The sequence below is a fragment of the Rhincodon typus genome, chromosome 7 (genome assembly GCF_021869965.1).
Source record: "Rhincodon typus isolate 14 chromosome 7, sRhiTyp1.1, whole genome shotgun sequence".
NCBI lineage: Eukaryota > Metazoa > Chordata > Chondrichthyes > Orectolobiformes > Rhincodontidae > Rhincodon > Rhincodon typus.
The window spans coordinates 52,587,260-52,614,464 of NC_063338.1; the positions used below are offsets into that span (position 1 = coordinate 52,587,260).

Below are 27,205 nucleotides of genomic sequence, written 5' to 3' on the forward strand. Positions count from 1 at the left end.
CTCCTATGATGCTGCTTGGCCTGCTGTGTTCATCCAGCTCTGCACCTTGTTATCCTGGTGACTCTCATCTGCACCATCTCCAGGACACTCACATCCTCCTGATGGTGTCATGACCAGAACTCCAGACAGAATTCTAGCTGTGGCCTAACCAATTGTTCATAAAGTTGTAAAAAGACTTCTTTGCTCCTATATTCTACACCCGGCTAATGCATGCAAGCATCCTATATTTCCTCTACGCAGCCCTGTACACCTGTACTGACACCTTCAGGGATCTGTGAACTCGTATAACAATGTCCTTTTGTTCCTCCATACTCCCTAGGGACCTACCATTGTTTGTGTATGTTGTTCCCTTAATAGACCTTGCAAAATGCATCACCTTGCACGTATTGAGAGTAAATTCCATCTGCCTTTGCTCTGACAATTTACCAGCCAATAATTACCAGACTGTAGTCTGACACCATCTTCCTTACTCACAGGAACACCACCAACTTTTGTGTTATCTGCAAACTTACTAATTACATCTTCTGCATTCACATCCAAGTTATTTTTGTAAATAACAAACAGTAAGGGTCCCGGCACTGATCCCTGTGAGACACTGCTGATTACAGGCTTCCAATCACAGAACCAACCCTCCATCATCAGCCTTTGCTTCCTAGTTGTAAGCCATTTTTGGATCCAGTTTGTTAAATTGCCTTGGATCTTATGGGCTCTTTTCAGCGTTCTTCCATGTGGGACTTTGTCAAAGTACCATCTCCAAGTTTTCAGATGACATAAGAAATAGCTGGGAGGGTAAGTTGTGAAGATGACACAAAAGACTGTACAGGAGATACTCACAGGCTAAGTGAGTGGGCAGAAACTTGGCAGATAGAGTGTAATGAGGTAAAATGTGAGGTTATGCAGTTGGCTGCAAAAATAGAGAGCTGAATATTATTTAAATAAAGAAACTCAGAAAGCTATAGATCTTGTGCATCAACACAAAAATCAAACATACAAGTTCAGCAGGTAATAGTAAAGACAAATGGAATGTTGGTCATTATTTCAAAGGGAATGAAGTATATAAAAAAAAACACAGGGAAGTCTTGCTAACATTACACAAGGCAGTAGTCAGACCACAGCTGGAATACTGTGAACAGTTCTGAGCCCCTGATCGATGGAAAGATATACTGGCATTGGAAGCAGTCCATTGGAGATTCACTGAGTTGGTTCTGGGTATGGAGGGATTTTCTTATGAGGAGAATTTGAGTAGATTGGGCTTATACTCATTGGAATACATAAGATTCTTAGAGGGCTTGACAGCATAAATGCAGAAAGGTTATTTCCCTTGTGGGAGAGTCTAGAACCAGGTGGCAGCATCATTGAGTAAGAGGTCACCCATATAAGACAGAGAAGAGAATTTGTTTTTAATCTCAGAGTCTTGAATCTGTGGAATTCTTTGCTGCAGAGGACTGTGGAGACCGAGTTATTAAGTTATATTTAAGTTATGTTCAAAACTGAGATAGACAGATTTCTAATTGATAAGGGGAACAAGTGCTATGAGGATAAGGCAGCTCTTTGGGGAGTTACGATTTATCAAATCTGCTATGATCTCATTGACTAGTGGTGCAGACCCAATGGGCAAATGGCCTATTTCTGCTCCTTTATGTTCAAGTCTTATGTCTAGTTAGCCTGTTAGGCTGGAGGAGATTGGGAATAGGAACGGCAAAGCCATGAAAGCTGTTGAAAACAAGGCTGAAAATTTTGAAATCAAGGCACTGTGTAACTTAAATAGGTCAGAGATAACAGGGACAAGGGGAATGGGACTTGGTGCAATAAGGAGAGAGGCAGCAGAGCTTTGCATGGCCCCAAATTTACTGAAACCATAATGTAGAAGACTGCTCGGGAATATGCTTGAATAATCAAGTCCAGAGATAAAAAAGAGTTTCAGTAGCAGGAGATGAGTTGAAGTTGAAGCGACATTAGGTAATATCTCAGAGATGGAAATAGTTGGTTTTAGTGTAGATATATGATTAGAAGCTTATCTTGGGTAATATATATAGCAAATTTTTGAATCATCTGGTTTAGTCTCAGTTGTGCGTCAGTAAGAAGAATGGTATCTGTCGCTAGGAATCTGAGTCTGGTGCAGAACTTGACGATCGTGGTCACACGCTTGCCAGACTTTATTTGGCAGAAGTTCTACAGATCTAGTATTGAATGTCCACAGCCCTTTCTGGTAAAGAACTCCACAGGTTCATTACCCTGTGAGAGAAGTCATTCCTCCTCATTTCTGCCTTAAATTGGCAACTGCTTACTCTGAGATTCTGACCTCTGGTCACAGACTCTTTCACAAGGGGAAAAACCTTCCTGCATCTAATACTGTCAAGTCCTTAAAAAGTCTTTTATGTTTCAATAAGGTAGCCTGTCATTTTTCGAGATGTCAATGAGTACAGGTCTAACATACTGCAACTCTCTTTATAACACAGCCCCTCTTTACCAAGGATTAACCTAGTAAACCTTCTCTAGACTGCTCGCAACGTCAGTGCCTCTTTCCTTAGATAAGGGGCCAAAATTGTTCATAGGAGCATTCCAGCTTTAGTCTAATTAGTGCTTTGTATAATTTTAGCAAGACCTTCCTATTTTTATACCCTATTACCTTTGAAATAAAGGCCAGCATTCTATTTGCCTTCTCTATTACCTGCCAGACTTGTAAGAAACTTTTTGTGATTGATGCATGAAGACTACAAAATCCCTCTCTGCTGTAACTTTCTGCAGTCTTTCTCCTTTTAAATAATATTCAGCTCTTCTATTCTTCCTGCCAAAGTGCATAATCTTACATTTTCCCGCATTATATTCCATTTGCCAAGTTTTTGCCCACTGACTTTATCTGTCTGTATGCCACTGCAGATTGCTTGTTTGTTTGTGCCATCCTTATTATTTGTTTTTCAACCAATTTAGTGTGATCCGCAAACTTGGTAATGGTATAATCCACATCTGTCATCCAAGTCACGAATATATATTGTAAATAATTGTGGCCCCAGCACTGATCTCTTTGGTGCTCCATTAGTTCAAGATTACCATCCTGAAAATATATCCCCGTTTATCTCAACTCTATCTTCTATTACAAAAGCAGAAATTGCTGGAAAATCTCAGCATATCTCCGAAGAAGCATCAGTAGATATGAAACGTTAACTCTGATTTCTCTCCACAGGTGCTGCCAGACTTGCTGAGACTTTCCAGCAGTTCCTGTTTTTATTTCAGATTTCCACCATCTGCAGTTCTTTTGGTTTTTTTGTCTGTCTTCTGTTCGTTAGCCAATTCTCTACCCATGCTAATATTCTACTTCTATCTCCAGGGGCTCTTATCTATTCCTGTTGCACCCAGGATTTCCTAAGAGCAGCAACTAGCAAAAAGTCAGATAGGTTGTGGGGTAAAGTAGAGCAAACAAAATTGGATATATGCAATTTTTGGTGTGTTCTGACTGACCCAATTCCCCCCACCACCATTTTAGTCCCAACTAGATTTGAACTCTAGTACCAGGCGTTAAGAACCAATAGCTAATCCATAGCGTCTGGATTAATTAAAGCTTTCATTGAAAATTTCTCTTCTAAGCTGCAGTATTCACAGACCAGAGAGTAATGAAAGAATCTACTTTACTGCAGGGTAGATGTGCTCTATGTTGGCATAAGAAAAGCAAAGCATATGTTAGTTGTTAGCCTTGGTGTATACAGCATGTCCCATTTATTCAAGGTTTCCGCTGTAGCCGCAAACTCACTACTTTGTTTCTTTGGGGTACTTGTCAGACTTCATTTAGCATTTGTTGATATCTGGATTCTCTTGGAAGGCAAAAAGGCAACATATTTTTTTTATGGAATGTGACTGAAATCTGAGCAGTGATCTGTCAGATTCATTCATGCAGCTGAAGAAAAATCAAAGAAGACACATTATTTGGAAGGCATTGCAAGGATTCTTGGTATTTGGATGCGCTTTTCTTGGTGGATCAGTTATTTGCACATTGTATGATGTGGAGCTTAAACAATCTTACAAGACAGTCTTCCTGTGTTTGTCAGGAAGTATATTCCTGTGCTTAGATATGTGCATTCGAGTCTTTAGGTTGTCTTCATGTAAGAAAACAGGAGCGGTTTGCATTCCACAACAGTTCACTAGCCCAGAGGAGCCATCCCCACAAGCATGCAGATGATAACAGTGTCTCCCGCTGTACCTGCAACAATTTAATTGGACAAGTCAGCCCAGTCAAGCATTGCAAACTCATGACTTGGAGACATGAAATTCATTGTCATTATTGTCCCTGTCATTTTAGATCGTTTTATTGCAGTGAAGAATTTTCTTCACTTCAATGCACTCTCTTCCTTAAGGAAATGGGGATTATGGCTGAGGTTGGGGTGGGGGCAGGACATTGAACTATACTTACCTCAGGGGGAGCCACAGATTAAATTGGCTTTGCTCACTGACTTGATGGTTATATGTATAACTGCATTATGTATTTTGTTAGAGTGCTGCACGAGAAATCTTTACTATCTGGTTTACTAAACCTTTAAAATATCTTTAGTTTTATTTATTTAACAAGATTACTTGTTTGAATAGTTACAACTTGAAGTATGACCAGAGGTTAACAATTTGTATTTTCTAAAAAATGAACAAAGTTCACAGGCTTCAAAGTTTATTACTTTAATTGGGTAGAAGTGTAAAATGAGAAAGAAATAGTTGTGATTTAAGATCAAAAGTTTAAGTGAGAACTGACTATGAGTTACTGAGCAGGCTTGCAATTTCAGCTTTGAAGAATAAAATGACTTTATAGTATTTGTTTCGTTGAACAAGTTTATCAGCGCACACATGTTGGCTTAATTTCTAGTTCAGATACATGCCTTCTATCCTTTGTACCAGAAAGGGTTATGAATAACTTGTCTGAATATTAAAAAACTGTACGACAAATTGCAACCGGTTTAACAGAAAAATTCGGTCAAGCTAAATATGTGTAGTCCAATTAAACATTTCTTTCTATTCGTAACTAGTAATCATGCAAATAATACTGTGTGCTGCGTGTTAACCAAATATGGCAAAATTCAGTATTGCTAGCGGTTGATTACAAAAATTTCCCTTCATCTTTCACGAGATGGTTGGTAAAATTACTGTTCGCTTGTGGTAGTGTTAGCCTTACTATAAGTTACCTAGCTCCTAGTTATTATCAATTCAGGGCATATGGAGTCTGTACCCCTGCAATGCAGAACAATGTTGCTCACAGCACAACATTCATGATGTTAACTTCAGTTGCAATAATAAATAGAAGAAATCCCCCAAGACACTGACATTAAATGTGATTAATCATTTCTGTTCTCCCTTTTCTTTTGCCAGGGATTTTTCTGCACTAAATCTTTAATGATATACATAAGAATGACTGGCTAATTTAATTAAGCTTTGTTCATTTCCATCTTTTTAAATTCTTCGCTTTAAATTGAAGAACTTATGACCTTTGACTTAGGAGATAGATCACATCTGGTTTTCTAAAACAGTTAAAGGAATTATACATGAATCACAGCACCAAAATATTTCTTAGCAAAATCCTTTCATGTTGTGTAGCTTACAGGGATTGTTAATTGACACTGTTGGGGCCTTTAAAGTGGTGAGTGCTGTAAATTACTCTTAGAATTATTATTCTAGGTCTTGGCTAAAAATGAGACATATTAAAAATGACAGGGACAGATGTGACAGATCTGTTCTGACACACTTCCATACCACAAGTCAGTGGCTTGAGGTGACTCATGTCCTGTCTCGGAATCTGCCCACTGCTGCAGGACAACACAACGATGCACGAATGAACCTTACTATCGCTCTGACTGCTGCCAGGTACGGTGCTGCCATTGCCAATTACGTTGAAGCTGTGAGTCTACTGAAAACCAGAGACCCAGACACCAATAAAGAATACATATGTGGAGCTAGGTGCAGGGATATTGAGACAGGTATGTATGTGTCACCTTAAAGACTGTTAATTGCTTCAATATCAGTGTTGTTACTTTACCTTTTGATATAGATGAGTAATTTTAAGTGTAGTTAATTCAGGTTTTATTTAGTCTATTTAATATGAATGCATTTTATAGCTGAAGGCATTTAAATCTGTAAATGATTTGTAGCAAAAGTTGCTATTTTCGTTATCATTGAAATTTAAACTTGCCCTGGCATAAATGTTTGTCTGAAATTGGAGCTGTATTCAAATATGATATCACTTCTTGGGGAGGTGAAAAAGCTATCCAATTTGAGTTGTATTGTAAACATGACAATAGGTAAATACTTAAAAAGAAGTTGGTTTTGTAAAGCACTTCAGCATGCCTGAAACTGTCTTGCATCCAAGAAATTATTGTTACTACTAATCCTATACAGGTCGTTTATTTCATTTATCCTTCTCACTGTCTACAAATCAGTTTCAGCCTGAAATGAAAGCCAAGGTGGCTTCCCAATGTGGGACCCAATTAAAATACTGTTAGGGTCCTTTTGATACCATAGAACCCTGATTAGGATAATGCATTAAGCTCTTGGCTGAATCAAGGATGTACCTTACCTGTCCCCAACACTGGTGTGTTGCTGTTGGGTATTAACAGTGCGGGAAATGGAACCGTTCCATTTTCACTGCTTGTCCTTTCTGTTCCTGTGCCATGTCTAAGTTTTGCCATTTGTATGGTTGTGGTGGCAGAGGCACCCAGGTTCCTGCTTCTGACTGCTTTTGAGCACTCTTAGCTGAATAGCATAGATGTGTGGTATTGACTGAGATGAGATCCTAGTTTGGCAACAAAGTTCTTCATCATAATTTGCTCACAGTGGTTGCTTTGGATATTTAGAGTGGACACTTAGGCAAAGTACCTGAGGATACCTAGGGAAGCATGACCCAGAGATTGCTGGTTCAAGACAGATGGGAGGAAGGATGCTGGTAGAATAAATCAATAACCATTAAACTTAAGGTCAGAAAAGACTAATTAGGTTTCCTCACTGTGAATGTAAAGTGAATGAAATCTAATGTTATGATATGGTCATGTCAGAAGTATAAATCCTCTATTTCAGAAGCCATTCAGACATCCTGGCATGTTATTGGGACCAACTCTGATCCAGTTTTACCCAATTCGCTTGTCTAGCATATTAGATCCATCCAACCCATTATGTATTCTATATATTTTGACCAGTGTTGTTTTCAAAACCACATAAATTAAATGAGAAATTATAACAGTATTATTGAGGTGGGGTGGGGTGAGGGGAGAATTCAAACTTGCCTCCATTTGAATTCTTCCAGTTTGTGTTGAGGTTGGTTGGCTCGCCGAGCTGGTTTGTTGTTCCGCAGATGTTTCGTTACCGTGCTTGGTAACATCCTCAGTGCAACCTCACTCATCTCAATTCACATGGACAAGGAGAACCACGACTTCGATTGGGACAACCCCAAGATCCTGGGACAGGCTAGGCAGAGACAGGCACAAGAATTCCCGGAAGCATGGCACTCCATGAAGCATGCTATTAATAAACACATTGAACTCGACCCCATATACATTCCACTATGGAGGAAACCCGGAAGTGAGGCAATCCATCGCAACGGACCCCAGAGATTAAAAGCCAGGCGGGAAAACACACCGACACTTCATCAGAGGCTGCACTGGGGATGTTACCAAGCACGGTAACGAAACATCTGCGGAACAACAAACCAGCTCGGCGAGCCAACCAACCTCAACACCCACAACCTGAGCTACAAATCTACTCCAAAAAAAAATCTTCCAGTTTGTATTAAAGGTGTTTTGCGCAGGTGAATGCTTGCTCTCAAGATGTGGGTTGCTGATAATTTAATTGTACTACCTGCCTGCCTCAGATTTTACTGGACTTTTACCTAACAGGTGTAGGCTTGGGAGGGCGATTTTTGCTGACGATTTGTTTGCAGTGCTGCTGCTTCTAAACTTAGGTGTCATTGTGGTGGCAAACTTCTGCCCATAGCTCATGTTGCCATTTACATTGATTGTCACTTCTCTCCTTTCGTCACGATGTTGAGGGCTTTCATGTCTCTTATGATCTCTTGTATTGGAGCTTTGGAGGTCCTGGTAGCCTCTTCGCATGGGCTATCTTTCCATATGGCATATACTTGAGGATGTCGTCACCTTCTAAACTGTGCGCATACCCAAGCGAATGAAGCCCTCTTTTCTTGATTAGTGCTAAATGCTTGCTACAGTTACCCTAGAAAAGACTGTTTGATTCATGACTTTGGGCTGAATTTTCCCATTTCTCAACAGAGTGTTTTTCAAAAGAGATTATGGCAGCCAGTCCACCACGGCCCCTGGTGACTTTTTTTTTTGACACAATCATCTGCTGTTCATTTCCTTGATTCTGCAGGGGGCCTCTTTAGCGTCTGTTTCCTAGAAACGTGCATCAGGAGAAGGGAAATTCCTCATTGTTTCCCTTACTAATCCAGAACCTATCTATCTCTGTCTTAAACACACTCGATGACTTAGCCTCTACAGGTCTCTGTGGCAAGGAGTTCCACAGATTAATCACCCTCTGACTGAAGAAATTCCTTTTCATCAGTTGTAAAGTGTTGTCCCTTTACTCTGATGCTACATCCTCAGGTCCTTGTCTCTTATTATTGCATGGGTTCTCACCTATGTCATTCTCCTAACTACTCACCTTTCCTGCCCTCTATGCTTCCTACTCACTCACTGGGCAAGCCTCACTACTTCTGCCCCAGCATTAATACTAATGACTCTCCCATACACTTCCATCATACTCAACCTTGTCTTTGTGTCACTGTAGGAAAAGTGTTTCAGAACTGTTCCGAGAGGGTGCAAACCCATAGTGTACCTCGGACACACGGCTCCCCTTGCCACAGGAAGAAAAGATGTTCAATTTGGCTAGACGAACAGAGGCACTCATTTGGGAAGGCGAAGAACTCCATTAAGCTCCATTGTACTATGAGGAACTGTTCTCCCTTTTCCACCAACACTAACTCATTTTTAACCTGTACAAACATTTATCCCTTATGCTTAACAATGCGGACACTAGTGACGCTCAGTGAACCTCAGCTCCATCTCCACCTCTGAGGCGGTAACCACTGGACCATCAGCAAATTCACAGGCAAGTCTTCCACCTGTACAATGTAGCAGCTGAAAATCTTTCTCTACAGTGGGTACACTTTCTAGATTAGACTCGAGAACACATACTGGTGAGCACATCATTGATTTCTCCACAGCTGTTTGAGGAAGAAATGCCCCAGGTCTTAGACATGCAGATCTGACAGAGACCAGGTGCCATCTCATCCCCAGGCAGAAGACAGTCCAATACTCTTGGCCATTAATGGCTTTGTCAAACTGAAATAAAACCATAGGAACAAGAGGCAGGTTTATCAGAGATGGTTGGTAAGCTGGATCAAAGGATGGAGGAGTTCGCCAATGTTAGCAGTACTGTGCTGGCTCCAGTATGTGTGCATCTGTCTGCCTCCATGCACAGATGGCTACTGCTGTGGAGACTCCGATCCAGTACATTCACTGTCTGTGGGATATGCTCATGGACCTGCCTGCACTCCATCGTTCTATCTATCATTGATGAGACAGCAGACGGCAATTTCACAAGAATATCGTTGGTAAGGGAAAAACAATGTTTTATCCTGTGTGCGAAGAGAGTTGTGATTGGTTAGCCCGTGGTCTCTAGACAGCGGTTTCCATGGAGAACCTACCAGTTAGATTATGCCACTTAATTGCTTTGATTAAATTTTAAACCAAGCAGGTTGACTGTGGTTGGTCAACGTATTACCCTGGAAAATGAACGAGAAAATGGCTGTCACCTATTTTGTTGAGATGAAGCAGGCACAATGTGTACACTTTCTGACTGCAAAGAACAAGGCCCTGTATAATAATTAATGCGCTTGTAAGTGTACCAAACTGTGAACCTGATTGTCAGGCCTTTATTGGTTAATTACTTGGAAATTCAGGATTAGTTAGCAAATGTTTTCCAATCACATAAGCACAGCTAATGTTGACATTGTTTTGAGTTCTGCAAGCATGGCTGGTTGGGTACAGTCAGTACCTTGCATTTTGCAAATGGTCAAAAGATATGCTGTTTAATATGATCTGCCAGTCTTTCTATTCTTCATACATACCATGCATCACACTGGCATGGAAATTCTTAGACCACATTACTCATTTGGGTGATAGGTGAACTGTCTTTTTGGCTTGATGGTAGGATCTGTGAGTTGTGATCACCACTTGTGTTGCTGCTGCATAAAAGCACTCTGAAACAGCTGGCTTCAGCTATTGCTGAAACCTTTGAGGTACTTACCTTCAATCTGAGGTAAACACCATCATTCATGAGTTTGCTGATTTCTCATCCAAGACATCAAGGAAAGGGAGTTAGTTTGACTGCTTCGTTTCAGAGGTGAATTTTAGCACAGGATGGGGACCATTAAGACATGTAAGGAATTTCTTACACATGCGATTCAAATATAGCGCGTGTATCACCTGCATATTAAATAATATGTGAGGGGTGGGAATTAAGCTGTCATCTCATCAAGGATATGTTTTTCATGGAACCCAACCATGATGTTTGCAAGAACTCAGTGTAGCGGGGATCCCATGGAAGCACCATCTATTTATCATACATGTTGTCATTAAGACTAAACTCAACTGTTGCTAACTGTTATAACTTCAATGAATACCAATTCACATAAAGATGGTGTAATTGGTTTACCATAATATGGAGCTGCAATGTAAATGTCTAAAGCTTCCTTGACTAGTAGGTTGGTGAATAAGCTAGCAACTCACAAATTTTTCCACTTCATTGTGAAGATTTTTTCACCAAGAAGTTAAAAATTCAGAAGTATGAGTTTGACAGTACAGACATTTGCCTCATTAATATTTTTTTTTCTTTTGCAGGAGAACTTTTTGACGTGAAAGCGAAGTGTGTTATCAATGCTACAGGACCTTTCACAGATTCATTGCGTCAAATGGATGATGAGAACGTGGAAAAAATTTGTCAGCCTAGTTCTGGTGTGCACATTGTCCTGCCTGGTTATTATAGGTAACTAAATATATTATTAGAGGCATCTAAAAAACTAATTCTCAAAGCCCCCAAACAAATGTTGTTTACTTGGACTTCTGTTATACAACGGTGGACTAGCTACAACACAGTCGTGAAATGCACTCTACTTTCTTCCACTTTACACTGCAAGTGAAAGTCTATCAATTTGTGTGCTCTGGTGTGAAGAGATCCTCTATCAGAGTGTAAGGTGGATAATCATGTAATCTAAATAAAAAGTAATGTGAACGAAGATAATTACTCTGTGGTTGGAACGGTTTATCTTGTTATTTTTAAGTAGTTTAATTTACTTCCAGGTCTAATCTGTAAAATAAATCCCATAGATTTTACCTAACTCATAGCAATCAACTTGCTGCTTTTTCAAGTTTTGTTTCATTTATCCTTCGAAATTTATATCGAAATACGCAAAATGTTTTGTACAAAAAACCTTCAAGGAATCATTCATTTGAAAGTAACTGATTTATTAAAGATAATTATTTCATATTGTTATCTTAACTTTAATTTGGGATATTAATGTCAAACATTATTGACAGAGGTGCATTTGGCAATATTGAATAATTTCTGTTATAAAAGCACAGTTTGTACAAAATTAGTCATTTACATAGCTTATATTCAAGTGTTCAGTTTATGTAATGAGATATGGAACAGTTTGCCATATGTAGTTATACAATGATGCTGGGAAACAAAATGAGTGATTTTGGATTTGAATGAAATCTTGCCGCAGCTCAGAATCATAGAATTGTAGAATCTTACAGGACAGCAGAGTCTTTACCACCATTGATGTAATGCAGTAAGTCTGAAAATCTTCCATTCCAATTCGCTGGGATTATGGCAGTGTCAGATATTTAGTAATTCATTGCTGATTTTGAAGATTTTTTTTTTAGAGGTCAGAGATTCAGGACTGAGAAAGGAAAGTTTAGGGTGGCAATCAGGAAACATTTATTTAGGCAGCAGGTGAATAACAACTGGAATGGCTATAGAAAGGGTGCTTGAAGGCAGGAAAATTGGCTTATCTAAGAAGAAGCTGAATGCTGTAATAAGGAGATGACATTTTTCCTTAGCACTGGAAGCAAATTGCTATTTAATTAAGATAAACATAAGTTTGTTTTGTTACAGCATATGTAATTTCTTGGGTTTTTGTTTTCACACGAAAAGGAAAGTGGGAAAGAAAAGGGAAAAAGCTATGTTCTAAAAACAAATACAAATTGTTCTCCTTGAACAATTATTTGGGTAAATTATAATAATATCTCTGTGTAAGGCAGCTAACTCTGGGATTTAATTATTTTCTGAACACTTTGGTAAAAGTTGCCAGTTGGCTGTATTTTTAGTAGCTATTGTGCTGTTTGTTACTTGAGCAAGGAACTGGTGATGATATTTTAAGAACCAAATACACCCAATGTTTTTCACAGTTAATATATTGAGTGACTCGAATGCAGGCAACTTATTTTGAAAGTAAGTTTAACTTTTACCCTTACAGCCCTGAAGCCATGGGACTGCTTGACCCAGCAACTAGTGATGGCAGAGTTATATTTTTCTTACCGTGGGAGAAAGTGGTCATTGCAGGAACCACTGACACTCCAACAGAGGTTACATCTAAGCCCAAACCCCATGAGGAGGAGATTAATTTTATTCTCAAGGAAATACGGAATTATCTGAACTCCGACGTTGAAGGTAATTTGTGCATTTAAGTAATGTTAAAATCTCTAAATTAGAAACAAAAGGTAATGATTTATAATAAATGCAATATCAATGTATTCAAAAGCTAATTTTGTGGTGAAATTAGAATTAAATTTTCTAACAGTGGATGGCATATTTACAGTCTTCTTTTGAATAAGAGTTGCTGTTACCCAATGAAGTAACATCCCAGCACGTTAACAGAGGATTGATAATCTGCTTTGCAAAAGATTCTTGGATAAGCCCCATTACAAGGTTCCACTTGGACACTGCAAATAGGGGAACTGAAGGATGGAAAGGCCGTTCTGTCTCATGTTACCGTTTATACTGGTTCTGCCCTTGCTGCAAACACCAGCCCCACTCCACTCTTGGGTGAACTCTTGAGTTTTGGAGTATTATTTTTGGGACGCTATTGGGAATTAAGCATGTCGCTGTCTATCCTTATGTATTTAAATTCTGAGTGCAGGCACTTTTTTTTTTTTTGTCGACATTTGGACATCGACAACCAGGTCAGCATTTGTTGCCTATCTCCAGTTGGCCTGAAAGGACGATGGGTGTTCATGTTTTCTGTGTGAACTGAAGCTGATTGTAATTCATTGGTGTGTAGCCACACTAGAAAGAGTGATGCAAGCGTTGATGGATATAGACATTGGTGATATGATATCTTGGGTACAGCATGTTTAGGTAACAGGAAACCCCATCAAAGTATCAATTATTTGTTGCTAGATGACACTTTTCAGAATTTTCAGGTCTGAAGTCCATTTGAATATTTTAAAGTTGAGTGGGGTAGTGTCTAAATTTGCTATGGAGTCAAAGGTTCTGCATTTTAAGAGTCTTTTCAGACAGTCAAAGGTGTTTAAACCTCAGTAATTAACAATATTTATAAATAGGGATATATTATTTCAACAAACTGTGCTGGCCATATCGATCTGCTTCAGATCGTGCAAATGTTTATCCCAGGCACTTCTGGAGACTTGGACACATTTCAGCTGTTTAATTATAGTCTGACAAGAGCTGCTATTTCTGGTGGCATGGTTTATAAATGGCGTTCAGTACTCTCATAATATGATAAATGCCTCACTTTAGGTAGCCTGACCAGTATGGTAACAACAGTTGCATTTGAAATGTAGTCCAAGTTTTTCTAACAGTATATGCTGTGGTATTTATATTGAACAGGACGTTAAAAACATAAATCAATATGTTGTAAATGTTCATCGAATGACCTACTGTCATTTTCATATTCCCAATTCATATAAGGTGGAGTGATGTGAATAGTTTTAATTAAAAATGCAGCTATAGCATATACAGTTAATGTTCTACCTCTCTAATGTACAAGTTAGAATTTGTAGCTCAATTTTATGACTTAATGGAGCAAATGTGAAATTCAGAGTGTTTTTGACTTCAGATACAACACTCTAATCAGGAGGTCAGGCAGCATCTGTCACAGAGAGAACTGACAGGATAATGGAGTCTAAGTTCGTCAGTGCCCAAATCGGATGATTCCAGTGGTAGGCATTAACAGCACACTATAGGACCTCTGAGATTAGAACTGAGCTCACTCTTTCAATTTTGAATTCCTTTAGATGGAGGCAAACCTTGTATTAGTCCCTTTGATTGTGTCTTGGACTGAATTTAGTGATTTGTGTACCTAGGTCCCATTGCTCCTGCTTGGTCACTAGTCTGGAATAATTAAGAAAATATTCTGATTTATCTTTCCCAGAAGTAAGTGACCATTTACTCATTCACGCTGAACTTTGTCTGCCATAGTTTTGTCCTCTGAGCCTGTCTATATCCCTTTGTAACTTCTTATTCTCATCTGCACTCCATACTGAGCTTCCTAGCTTTATAAAACATGTGCAAAATTTAACATACAGCTCTCTCTGACAACTCTTTGTCCTTCATCAACTTTTAACATGTATATGATGAAAGGTTAAGACTGCAGGACAGATCTCTGGGAAACGTTAGCTCAGGATTTTGGATCTGGGTGGGGTTGGGAAGAGGGAGATGGATATGAAAATTAGCATTGCCAGCCAGTGTGTCAGTTCGGCATGTTGTTTCTGCTGCCAGCAATTTTGCTCAGGACAGAAGGATGGGTCCCAGCAGTAGACCTGCTTTGGAGAAGGGACAGTTGATCTTGTTAACAAGTTTGTCAACTCATCATAGCTCAATTTATAACATTGTCAGTCGTGTACAGGTTATACGATGCATTATGGACACTACAGCTGCAAGGAGGTGGTAGCACAGGGTACCAGAAATTAGGTGGGCTCATTAAAGGGAAACCTGGCTGGCAAACAATGCTATCAGAGCAAGTACCCTGCATGTGCTGGTGTGCTGGAAGGATTGAAACCCTCCAGGGATTGTGGGACCACACAGTTGAGGGGTGAGCAAGGCAACAACTGAACATAGGATTAAAGTTTTCAGAGATTTAGTTGAGTAGCAATGAATATCAGCATCGTCGGGGCAGAGCCCAAGCCTTGGGCATGAAATATGTAGAAAAGCTGACCACAGGTTGGGACGACAACAGAAGACATACCTAAAGCATTGTGTCTAACTGCCAAAGAAGAAGAAGATACATGATTCTGAATCTATGCTGCAGGAGACTGTGAAAATCTAGGCAAATTGGAAGTGAGCTTTGAAGCAGAAGCAGAAAACCTTCAAGTGTCTTCCCTTGTTCGTAATATTGCTTGCTGAGCCGTTGAGCTGTCAAAGTCACTGTGGCATTGCCATCTTCACCTCTGGCACCTTCTAAAAATCAGCAGTGGACCTTAGTAGAATGTTACAAACAGCAACATATCGTTTTACCTTGCAGGTCACTGATGCCTTGTTTGTGTGAATGGGCAGTGTATACAATTTCAAACCGAAGGCACTGAAACCAATTCCTCTGCTGGACTCTCAAAGGTGTGGGGTACCATCATTTGCACCCACATGACTATCCAGGGCACTGAGTGAGTGGCCAGTCAGAATCTTCAACCGAAAGAGCTTTCTCTCTCTTAATGCTTAGCTGATCTGCAACAACTCACTTTCCTGGCAGCTACCATGATGCCTTCATTTTTTACCAGTCCGGGTTGTCACAACTCTTTACCTGAAAACACAGAAAACACTGAAAACACAGAAAGGAAAAGGGATATCCCTTGAAGGGATAGCTACTCTCACTTTTACATGACCCAAGACAGAGTATAATGACTCTCTGGGGTAGTGCACTGAAAACCAGCCCTCACTATTCCCAGGATCATCATACAAGTTAAAGTTTTTTTTTAAAAGAAATGTATAGAATCGCAAACTACCTGATTGTTAGAGAAATGTTGATAGAAGGCACAGACTAGGTTTCTGTACTTAATGAGAATCGCTATTTATCATAGGTAATTAAATAATGAGCTAAAGGAAAGATAAGCTGCTTTTCTGCTGGTTTAAAGTGGTTTACTGCTGAGAACTGCAAAAGGGAGTTATTTGACTGCTGCAGACCTAGTGGTTTGTCTTCTGGTCTGCCAAGCTTCTCTCTGTCTTATTCACAGACCAAGCTGGTCAGTTCCCTGACAACCAATCTCAGGGGATTGTTGGTAGGCAGAAGGCCTTTATTATCCATGACTGGTCAACCAATCAATCAACCAAATACAAGGTCCGGTATGGCCCCTACTCTAGTTGGGCTATCCACATACTGTTTCAAGAAACTCTCTTGGATGCACCTAACAAATTCTGCCCTACCTAAGCCTCTTGTTCAAACGGAGCCCTAGTTAATATCAGGGAATTTAAAGTCACCTACTATGACAGCTCTTTTTATTGTACCTTTCCATAATCTGCCTATATTTTTGTTCCTCAATCTCTCGGTGGCTGATGGGAGGCCTATAGTATAATCCAATCAGAGTGATAGCACCCATCATATTTTTGAGCTCTACCCATATTGCCTCAGTGGATGAGCCCTCCAACATGTCTCCTCTGAGTGCAGATGTAACATTCTCCCTGATTAGTAATGCAACTCCTCCACCTCCTTTACCTTCCTATCTCGTCCAACACAATGAATCCCTGGAATGTTGAGCAGCCAGTCCTGTCCCTCTCTCAACCAAACCACAATATCGTAGTCCCATGTACTGATCCAGGCTCTAAGTACTTTCATATGTATAGAACTGAGACTTGCATATGTAGAGAACTGAGAGTTTCTGATCAGTAGTAGCATCAAGGGTTACAGGGAATAGGTAAAAAGGTGGACATGAGGAATGTCAGATCAGCCATGATCTTATGGAAAGGCAGAGCAGGTTCAAGGGGCTGAATGGCCTAATCCTGCTCCTATTTTTTATGGACTTGTGGTCTTGGGACTCCAAGGACTCTTTGCTCAGCTGAGCAGCTCTGTGTCTTTCCTTGATGATTCAAGGGGAACTGGACATAGCTTCTCCAGCATCTTTCATTTCCTCTTTTTCACTAGTGCCCCACTATTTACCCAGTGCTGCCCGATATAAGTGTACACAAAGTCCTGTTGATGCACTGATAGAGGGAGCTCTTTATGATGTGACAATGCTGCCTCCAGTGACATAGCTGTGCTTAGCTATTCATCATCCATAACTGACTCTGTGGGCTGCACGAGAAGCAGATGTTGAGAATTAGCTGCTGATTTGTTGCAGGTCCTGCAGGGCTGGGACTGCCCAGTACAGCTGCATTTTTAGCACTTTCAGATGGGGAGGAGAGTACTCTAACTCCTCCATGTACAGTTTTCAGCATCTTTTTACCTTCTCTTCAGTATGTTCCTTCACTTTGTCCTGCAGTGTGGTGAACTGTCGCTGTTTACTCCATGTCAGCCAGTCTCTCAGTACAAGCCCTCCCTCAAGAGTTATGATAAATCAGAGAGATGCTGACCTTTCTGATAAAGCCAGCGACTAATTAACATAAACTGCATACATCAGAGCTTCAGATTCTCAATAGAGCTGAGGCTGTGAGCATTGCTGAGAGGTCAGTAAGAGGGTTCACTTTTCTCCTATTTAGTAGCAACATGCACCCTCAGGCCCTTCAGCTAGTGTGTCTACTGGAGGTTGCACATAGAGCGTCAGGCTCTCATATTGAAGTCACTTTGCCAGAGCACAGAAGGTCATTAAACATCTTGTGGCATGCATCCAGTTTCACTGAACTATAATTTTGCTACTTGCATTTTCGGCTACTTCTGGTCTGGTCTGTTTTGTTTGGATAGATGGTCTCCTCCTATCATCTTCCAGAAATAGGATCTCCCTTCTCTCTCTAACAACCTCCATTTGCATGTCAAGACCTGCATCTTTGAAATGAAAGACAGCCAGCCCTGGATGCCAGGCTTCTGCCTATTCTTCTGTTGCTGGGGGGCTTGCACACTGTTTCAATATGGCTGTCAATAGCAGGTTAAGTGAGTGGGTAACAAGTAACAGATGGAGTATTATGCAAGGTATTGTGTTCTTGGGTAAAAAGAATAGAAGAACGGAATATCTTTTAGAAAGTGTGAAATTTTTAAATGTTGATGTTCATAGACTTTGGTGCAGTTGTATATGTTAGCATATAAATGCAAGCCAACAATTTTCCAGAACTTGCTTTTTTGTACACGACAGGAAGACCTGTATGGAATCCAAGTTATGGCTCATTAGTTTAATCAACAGTTGAGAACTATCAAATGTATGAAAAATATGCCTTTGTGAAGTTATTCAGATGATGATGATTTCCCTTTTTTGGCCTTTGTAAAGGAAAAAGAATTCATTTTCTACGACCATCCAATCTGTATCCCCCTTATTGTTTTGAATCAGGAATCACTTTTTAAGCCTTTAAGTGTGTCTCAACAAAGTCAGCATTTGTTATTCAACTTAGCAATCTGTTAACAACATTCAGGTTTGAAGTAGTGGTGCTGTAAATTATGTTAGCTTTACAGTTTTTAGTTTGTATAATTTTGTCTTCTGCATCAAGTATGCTTACATAACAGTGTCAGAAGTAATTTATTGTGAAGAGCAATTTGAGATGTTTTACTGTGATAAGGAACCATGTAAAAGCGTATTGTTGTCTTTTATGCTACCCAATCCAATTTATTGACTTTGCAATAAATCACTGGTTCCTGATACACATACATTAGTAGCAATGCTTTCTTATTAAATATAAAAAGAATATATGACTGAAAAGAATTAAGAGTTCAGAAAGGTTCACATGAATGCTTTTTGGGTATCATTTATTTATATCGATGAACATTATTTCCTTAGTTGATGTTAGTAACTCACGTGGTATGGCAACTGCTCTTCCCAAGACCTAAAGAAACTTGAGGGCTGTAAACACAGTCCAGTCCAACATGCAAACCAGCCTTCCATCCATTGACTTGATCTATACTTCCCGCTGCCTCGGGAAAGCAACCAATAAAATCAAAAACCCCTCCCATCCTGGTTATGCTGTCTTTCAACCTCTTCCATCAGGCAGAAGGTATAAAAGTTTGTATACATGTACATACAGATTTAAGAACAGCTTCTTCCCGGCTATTATCAGACTTTTGAATGGACCTCTTTAATATTAATGTAGATCTCTCTCTGCACCATCTTGGCAGGTTTATCATTATGTCCTGATCCACTTGTATGATCTGGCTGTAAAGCATGGAAGACAATACTTTTCACTGTACCTCAGTACATGTGACAGTAATAAATCAAATCAAACATAGAACTCGTTACTGCAAATGTGTCAATGTTGCCTAATATGTCATTTCATGTGGAATTAATCCTCTTATCCCATTATCTCACAATGCAACCCTGCTTACATCTGTCCCACTGTACATTTTTTTAAAATGACTGATCATTTCATGTCACATTAAATAAGCGTAATCTGATGTGTCACATCATCCAACAAAAAAGATTGGGAGTGTACACCAATGTTTCTGTGTTAGTCCATCCAAACATATGACCTGGTGAATCATTAATCATTAATGAACTGAATATAATTTTTTTTTATTTTATGTTTAATGACAAGTGACATCACTTTGACCATGGTCTTTTTACTAGTACTGTAGCTGCTGTCAGCATACTGTCAGTTTCTACTTTGTTACTTTCTGCTTAAAATATAATACTTGTTTTTTATTAAACCCTCCCTTTCCACCAAAAACAAAATGATTAACAACATTTCTCTGGTATTAGATTATCAATGTTTCCAGTCCTTTTTGTCCCAGTGTAGCTAGCACACCTTCAGGAACAACCTCTCCTCCACTGACTATGGATAGTCATCTGAAACGCGACTGAAGATGCCCTCCTAAATCTCCCTCATAGAATCCCTACAGTGTGAAAACAGGCCCTTCGGCCCAACAAGTCCACACCGACCCTCAGAACAACCCACCCAGACCCATCCCCCTAATCTACACATCCCTGTTCCCTGTGGGCAATTTAGCATGGCCAATCCACCTAACTTGCACATCTTTGGACTGTGGGAGGAAACTGGAGAATCTGGAGGAAACCTACGCAGACACGGGGAGAATGTGCAAACTCCACACAGACGGTCACCCAAAGGTGGAATCAAACCCAGGTTCCTGGCACTATGAGGCAGCAGTGATAACCACTGAGCCACCGTGCTGCCTCATCTTCATCTATATTTGCCCCACAGTGGTATTATCTACAAATAAAAGAACAACTTCCATGTACATGCTGGTCATACCTAACTGAATCCCTATTACTATCCATTTTTGATTAAAACTTGTGCCATGCTGTCAAAATGTCTCACCAATATCGAGTGATATGTGATTAAGAAATGCTTGCAGCTCAACAGTAGCAAGACTGTCATTATCCAGCTCAATGCCTGTGAGAAATTCCACACCTGGTCCTTACTTCCATTACTGATTTCCTCTTATGCAACTTCACTGAGTTATGATCCCAACTGATTATCTTACTAGATAATCCAGAATCTTTTTTCCTACACTATTTGTTAGAGACTCGGGTTCAAACCACACCCTTTTCTCAACATTTCTGCTCTCTTTTTTAATCGACTCCTTACAGTTTCCTTGCTGTGGTTTGTGGAGACAATTTGTGAGTCCTTTCCAAGTCAGCCGACATGAAGTTTTCACAATCATGAGAACCTATAATTTCTCAGTTCTAATAACCTGCTGATTTCTAACCAAACTCCTTTCTGCTGAGCTGACTTCTTCCCTGAACATGCCTGAAGTCTTAGGGGAGAAACTAACTTGCTTCTGAACTGAACTGTCAACTAACTGAATAAAAAAACTTGGTTAATCCTAGAACCTTTTACAAAAAATACCTGTCATAAACCCAAAAGTATAAACATGTTTCCATTATTACTACAAGGGATCTGCAGTGATCTGCTTTCTGATAAATGATAGATATAGTCACTGTTCAGACTCACATGTCTTTATTTTGAAACACAAATTCCAAAAATAATAATGAAGATATATTATAGACTTTTCAGCGTAAATATTATGCTTGCGTTGAGCCTAGTCTTTCAACTACATGTCCAGCCTTTTGCCAAGTTTGTCTTCTTTCATATTCACAGCAACATCCCCTGTGTCCCCATATGTCCTCTATTCCTAACTCATTTCCTCTGTTTGGAGACAGCTAAGCCTTGGTCACCTCTAGATAATGTCCTCCTTGCAAAACTCTCAATGTCAACTCAGTATAAGTTTTGATTCCAACTCCCGTACCTTCTGACAACAAAAATTCCTGTCCATCTATTTCTGAAGAAGGGTCCCGACCCAAAACATCACCTTTCCTGCTCCACTGATGCTGCCTGGCCTGCTACACACTGTGTTGTCTCTGACTCCAGTATGTACAGTTCTCATTATCTCTGTCCATCTATTTTGCTGTATTTACCCAGTTCAATCAGTTCCCCACTTGGTGTTGATTTCCTAGTCATCAAATTTTTCCATGTCCTGTGCTTCTTCCTACGTGTGAAATTACCTACCACGTGCATTGTAGTATTGTAACTCTGGTTCTTTGTACATGCGGGACCTTTGCTTATCACTTGCTCGGTGTTGACCCCCCCCCCCCAACCCCAACTCCCCCAATACCTTGTAGCTCTCTCTCTCTTAAACTGTCTACTCACAATCTCTTTTCATTTTTAGAAGCCTCCATAAAAACCCACTGGTTTGGAAACTACTCCATCCTTTTTGTACTCCGTCTCAGTGTGAAATCACATTGATTTCTTGGTAAACTTGGTCATACAAAACTTGAATCTTGTTGTAAAGACAGATGTGTTGCCAAAGTTGTTTGGCTTGTATTCACGAGGAAACAAATACATTGTAATCTATACAAATGGATTGAAAGGTTCTAATTGATCCCAAGTGCTCCAATCGCTACACTACTAACCAATTTCAAGGTAATCAGTCAAGCTCATAGCATGCCTAATTACACTTGCTAGATGTGACCTACATTCATTCAAGCCTTCTGTGCAAAGAAAATGAATATATTTAAGCCCTGTACCTCTATTTGCGTTACTGGAGAGCTTTGTAATCTAGAGTTTTCCACTGATTCCCCATGGTAAATCCTTGGCCAATCAGAGTCAATTTGCTGTCCAGTCAACACCCTTTTCTCTGAAACTTTAAATTGTGAAATTTGGCATTGCTAAATTTGTACTGATGAGTGCAAGATGAAACATTTTGACAATATATCTGTCTTCAGCAATATATGTCAGTTATTGAGTGGTACGTCTCTATATTTGGGGTTTTCTCTAGTTGCGAAAGCTGTTCATAACATTGCTTAATTCTGTGTCTCAGTTAAACCATGTAAAGAATTTGGAAGCATACTATTTGAAAGTTTTCCTTTTAGTTATGGGTAAATAGAGTAATTGTATTTGGAATAAAAGAGGATGCCAGGGATCAGTTATGTGTGCTCCAAGACTTTCTTTCATGCAATGGAAAAAAAATGTAGCTGACTTTACACATGATTTGTGGGAATTGTGGTCTAAAATCAAGGTTGTTGAAAACTTTGTTTTTCTAAAATATTCAAAAACGTAACATTCTAATTTTGTAAAAATGTCAACAGTTTTTAGGTAATTTGCTTTATAAATGTTGATAGCTCAATAAAGCTTGCAAAATTTGATTTAGAATGCAGAAGAAGTTCAGTAACCAAGCCAACTACAAAATGAGATGTGATAATTTTTTCAGTAGATAAACTGTTACGCATAATCTATACTTTCCATTTCTTTGTAGAATTGTGCTACCAAACTATTGCAACATAATATATTCTGCATTTTTGTTTTGATAGATACCTTTGTATCTGCATTTCCATTTCAAACTTTCTTAGTAAAACATAAGGAGCAGGAGCAAGAGTATGCCATTTGGCCCTCAAACCTGTGCTGCCATTCTATGCAATCATGGCTGATCTGCCTCTGGCCTAAACTCCTCTTTCTTACTAGCTCTGCATAACATTCAACTCTCTGATATTTCAAAGATCTATTTACCTCCTCCGTAAATACTTAGTGATCTAGCTTCCACAGCTGTCTGGAGTAGAGTATTGCAGACATTCATTACTCTGTGAGAGATGATATTTCTTTGCATTTCACTTTTAAATGAATGTCCCTTATTCTGTAACTACGTCCCCTGATTCAAAACCCCCCCGTAGTGGAAACATCATAACATTTACCCTGGCAAGGTCCCTCAGAATCCTTTATGTTTCAATAAGATAATTTCTCATTCTTCTAAACAATAAGGAGTCAAAATACAGAAAGGAGATAGAGGGCTTGGTGACATGGTGCAATGAGAACAGGCACTCTCTCAACATCAGCAAAACTAAAGAACTGATCATTGACTTTAGAAAGAAGGAAAGAGAGCACACCCCCATCGTATCAATGGAACTCAGGTTGAGAGAGTGGAGACCGTCAAGTTCCTAGGAGTGACGATAACCAACAACCTGTCCTATACTTCCCACATAGAAGCGACGGTTAAGAAGGCACAACAACACCTCTTCTTCCTCAGGTGCCTCAGGAAATTTGGCATGTCCACAAGATCCCTCACCAACCCCTACAGAAGCACCATTGAAAGCACACTGTCTGGGTGCATAATGGCCAGGTACGGCAATTGCTGTGCCCAGGACCGTAAGAAACTACAAAAGGTGGTGTGCACAGCCCAGACCATCATGGAAGCCAACTTTCCATCCATGGACTCCATTTACAGTGCCAGTTGCAATGGAAAGGCTGCCAACATCATCAAAGACCCATCGCATCCTGGTAATGACCTCCTATAACCTCTTCCATCAGGCAGAAAATACAGAAGCTTGAACACACGCAATAGAAAGGTTCAAGAACAGCTTTTTCCTTGCCGTTATTAGACTGCTGAATGGACTCTCTAACTTCAAATAATGCTGATCTTGCTAATGTTGTACTTGCCTAGTACACGCCCTATGCAATGTAACCAGTATGCCTCTGTCTGGTTTTAATTTTCACCGGATGGTCTGTATGTCCTTACTTACTATTCTGTTCTGCTTGTAAACAAAGCTTTTCACTATTCTTAGGTACACGTGACAATAAATCAATCAAATCGAATAAAATCCTAACTTGTTAAAGTATTAAAGCTTTACAGCATTTATGTGTCTCAAAGTCCAGCGCTTCCTGAAGTTCTATTACATAAAACTTTATAAAAGTCAAGCATTTGAATTTTGTGATATGGTATGTGATATAGATTTTTTCTCATTTTTAGGGAAAATATTGTACTAATTTACATCATGCTTTATTTTTCTTTTTATTTATTATTCTTTCATCTTATTTTTCTTCAGCTTATTTTCTGCCCATTTCTGGTTTTGCTTTCCCTTTCAGAATATATCTAGAAATTTGATTCTCACACTGATCTTCAAGAGAATAAGTTTGAATGCAAAGATTTAGCATCTATAAATATTTAATACATGTCAAATAATATTTTTCTAGCCATCATTGAAATCCAGTCCATTCAGTGCTGTGTGCAGTAGGAAATGCTTAATCTATAGGGACTGTGGAAAAATTAATAAAATCTCTTTATGATGTTAGCTAACAGCATGAAAAACACTTTCAACTTAGTTTATTTTCAAAGGAAATATTTGCATGAACAGTTGGAAAATATAATATCGTGGGGTTTTTTTTAGTGATTCTTAAATGCAAGATAGAAAACTTCAGATTTTGGAACCAGTTTATTATCTTTGCTTATATAAGCCATAATACATTGTGGTGGCTGATGTGGTAATTGAAAATACTATCCTAATGCAGTAAGGGATATTCTTCTGCAGTTGAGTGTTCTGAGAGATTGCTGTTGAGACTTTATTAGACAGTACCTTCTAACTGAATTGTGATGTAGCTAATTTGAGAAAGCTTTATTGTGACACTGCCACTAAAATTCTCTAAAGTGAGTTACCCTGGATGTACCAATGGAGCTGGGGCTTTGTCCAGTAACACACTACCAGAGCTTAATCCACCATAATTTCCTGAGCCAATTGGGTTTCCTTTAACAGATATCCAGTCCTCAATTCTATGTAAAGATAAAATAATATGATAGGATACCAAAATATCAGAGAGTTTCCTTTAAAAAAATTTAAGTCTGGCTTTTTTCTCTGAGACTGTAGCAGCAGACTGATGCAGCAGGTAAACCATAAAATATTTGGGTTGCTTGAGTTCACTATCAGGTGAAAATGCTCTATTTTTCAAAGAAGAAACGATGAACAACTCCAGGGAGGAACAGAAGAGCTCACAATTTGAACGACACTGACCTCAAAACCATCTTTGAGTTTGAAAAGAGGTGAATTTGGCTGCTCAGTTTGTATCAGAGGGAGAGGAAAAATGTTTCTGTGCTCACTTGTAGGCAGGTATGCGAGCATTGTATGCCAGCCTCTCACTCCAGAACCACAAATCAGAGCAACGTGATCTTCATTAATCTGACAACGCTACCAAGGTAGCACAATAACCATTATTCCTTTTCTTCCTTGGGCACCCTGGGCATTGAGTCTAACTCTAACTCTAATCCTACCACAATTGCACTGAAATGTAGGTATAGCAGGTAGGCATACGTCCCAATGACTGAGAGATGGAGAAGATAGCACACTCCCCACAATAGGCAGAGTACTAATCCAATCAGTTTATATCTTCAAAACTGAAAATATAAAGGATGATATTAGATTTGATTTTGCGCCTGGACAGCAGTTGCTGTCAAACAACAATTATACAAACAACAAATTTAAGATTATCCGTGAGACTTGCAATGTAGCTTACTTATGCTAGATAGAAGCTTCAGGTATATCTACTCAGGAACCTGTCCTCTGCAGAGAAAGCAATATGTTCAACAAGCTGGCTCTCACAACCTTCTCAAGGGCAGTTAGGATTGGGAATAAATGTTGGCTAGGCCAGATATGCTTTCATTCCAAAATCAAATTAAAAACTTTGAAGATGATGCCAAGCTGCTTGACATTGGCTCCAGAGGGCTCGTCAGCAACAGCTGCCTCCTGGAGAAATGCCATGACAAAAAGGATTACCTTGGTGCTATAAGAATTTTGTAAAAGTAAGAACTGGCCACCTCTAGTAGTGTAAAGCTCTGTGAATTTGGGGAAAATACAATGATAGAAAATGTTAGCTTACACTTACTTTGGAGTTTACATTAAAGGAGAAGGTGTTTATTGCTGAGTTATTATGCAAATAGAAAAGTTCAGAAAAGGGTGCAATGATTTCATGGTGACTATTGGCATGATCAAGTAGAGAATATGAGGGCATAATCCTTCACAGCATGTGGGTATCGATGGTTAGGCCAGCAGCAGCTATTATGCATCCTTAATTGTCGTTATGAGGGGGTCGCACTGCCATTGTGAACTGCTGCAGTCCATGAGTTGCAGGGACACTCTTGCTAATATTAGGAAGGGAGTTCAAGGACGTTGATCCAAAAAGTATAAAGGAACAGTGACAGTTTCAAGTCAGGATAGTGGGTGGCTTGGATGGAAAGTTGGAGTTGGTTATTGTCCCGTGCTTCTGCTGCCCTTGTGCATCTAGGTGGTGGAGGGCCTTAGTTTGGTAGGTTCCATTGAAGGTGAGTTAATTTACTGCATCCTTTAGATAGTATTGTTCTGTTCCAAGATTGAGCTTAAATTGAAAAATATTTCAGTTATTTTATAATGAGGAGAAATAGCTATGGGATCGGTTAAATAGCATACAGAGGTTGCAAACTATCTGTTTTCAGCCTGAAATCAGTAGAATTTATGGCAAGGAGTGAAGGCAAAGGCTTTGATTTCCCAAGAGTTTAATTCATTTAATAAAGTACCAGTATTGAATTCAGTTTCACAATTAGTGAGAGCTTATCATCAAGGAGGTTGATCTAGTTACATTATTACTAAGTAATTAAGGACACTAGTATCCATGCCCATACAAAATTTAGGCCGATGTTGCAGAGATTCCTCCCTAAAATTGCCTTAGACTATTCAAGGTTGATGAAGGTAATCAAAATATTTTGTCTCCCAGCACAAAATGCATAACAGCACAAATCAATGCATGCAGTTTTTGAAACAGAAGTGTTATCTAGACTGAAGCGTTTTCATTCTAAGACATGGAAATGTATTATATATTGGTTTTG

The 27,205-nt window shown here is 39.4% G+C and overlaps 1 protein-coding gene across 4 annotated transcripts in view; it reads left to right on the forward strand.

Annotated features, from left to right (window-relative positions):
- The window catches only part of gpd2 (glycerol-3-phosphate dehydrogenase 2 (mitochondrial)), a 147,677-nt gene that overhangs the window by 75,289 nt on the left and 45,183 nt on the right, over window positions 1-27,205 (forward strand). For all 4 annotated transcript variants that reach the window (XR_007262466.1, XM_048599035.1, XM_048599037.1 and 1 more), the window contains exons 8-10: window positions 5,787-5,951; window positions 10,881-11,025; window positions 12,521-12,714. Coding sequence is in view for 3 of the 4 variants with exons in the window: in XM_048599035.1 (XP_048454992.1) it covers window positions 5,787-5,951; window positions 10,881-11,025; window positions 12,521-12,714 (504 nt within the window). In the remaining variant the exon portion in view is untranslated. The remainder of the gene's footprint in view (window positions 1-5,786; window positions 5,952-10,880; window positions 11,026-12,520; window positions 12,715-27,205) is intronic.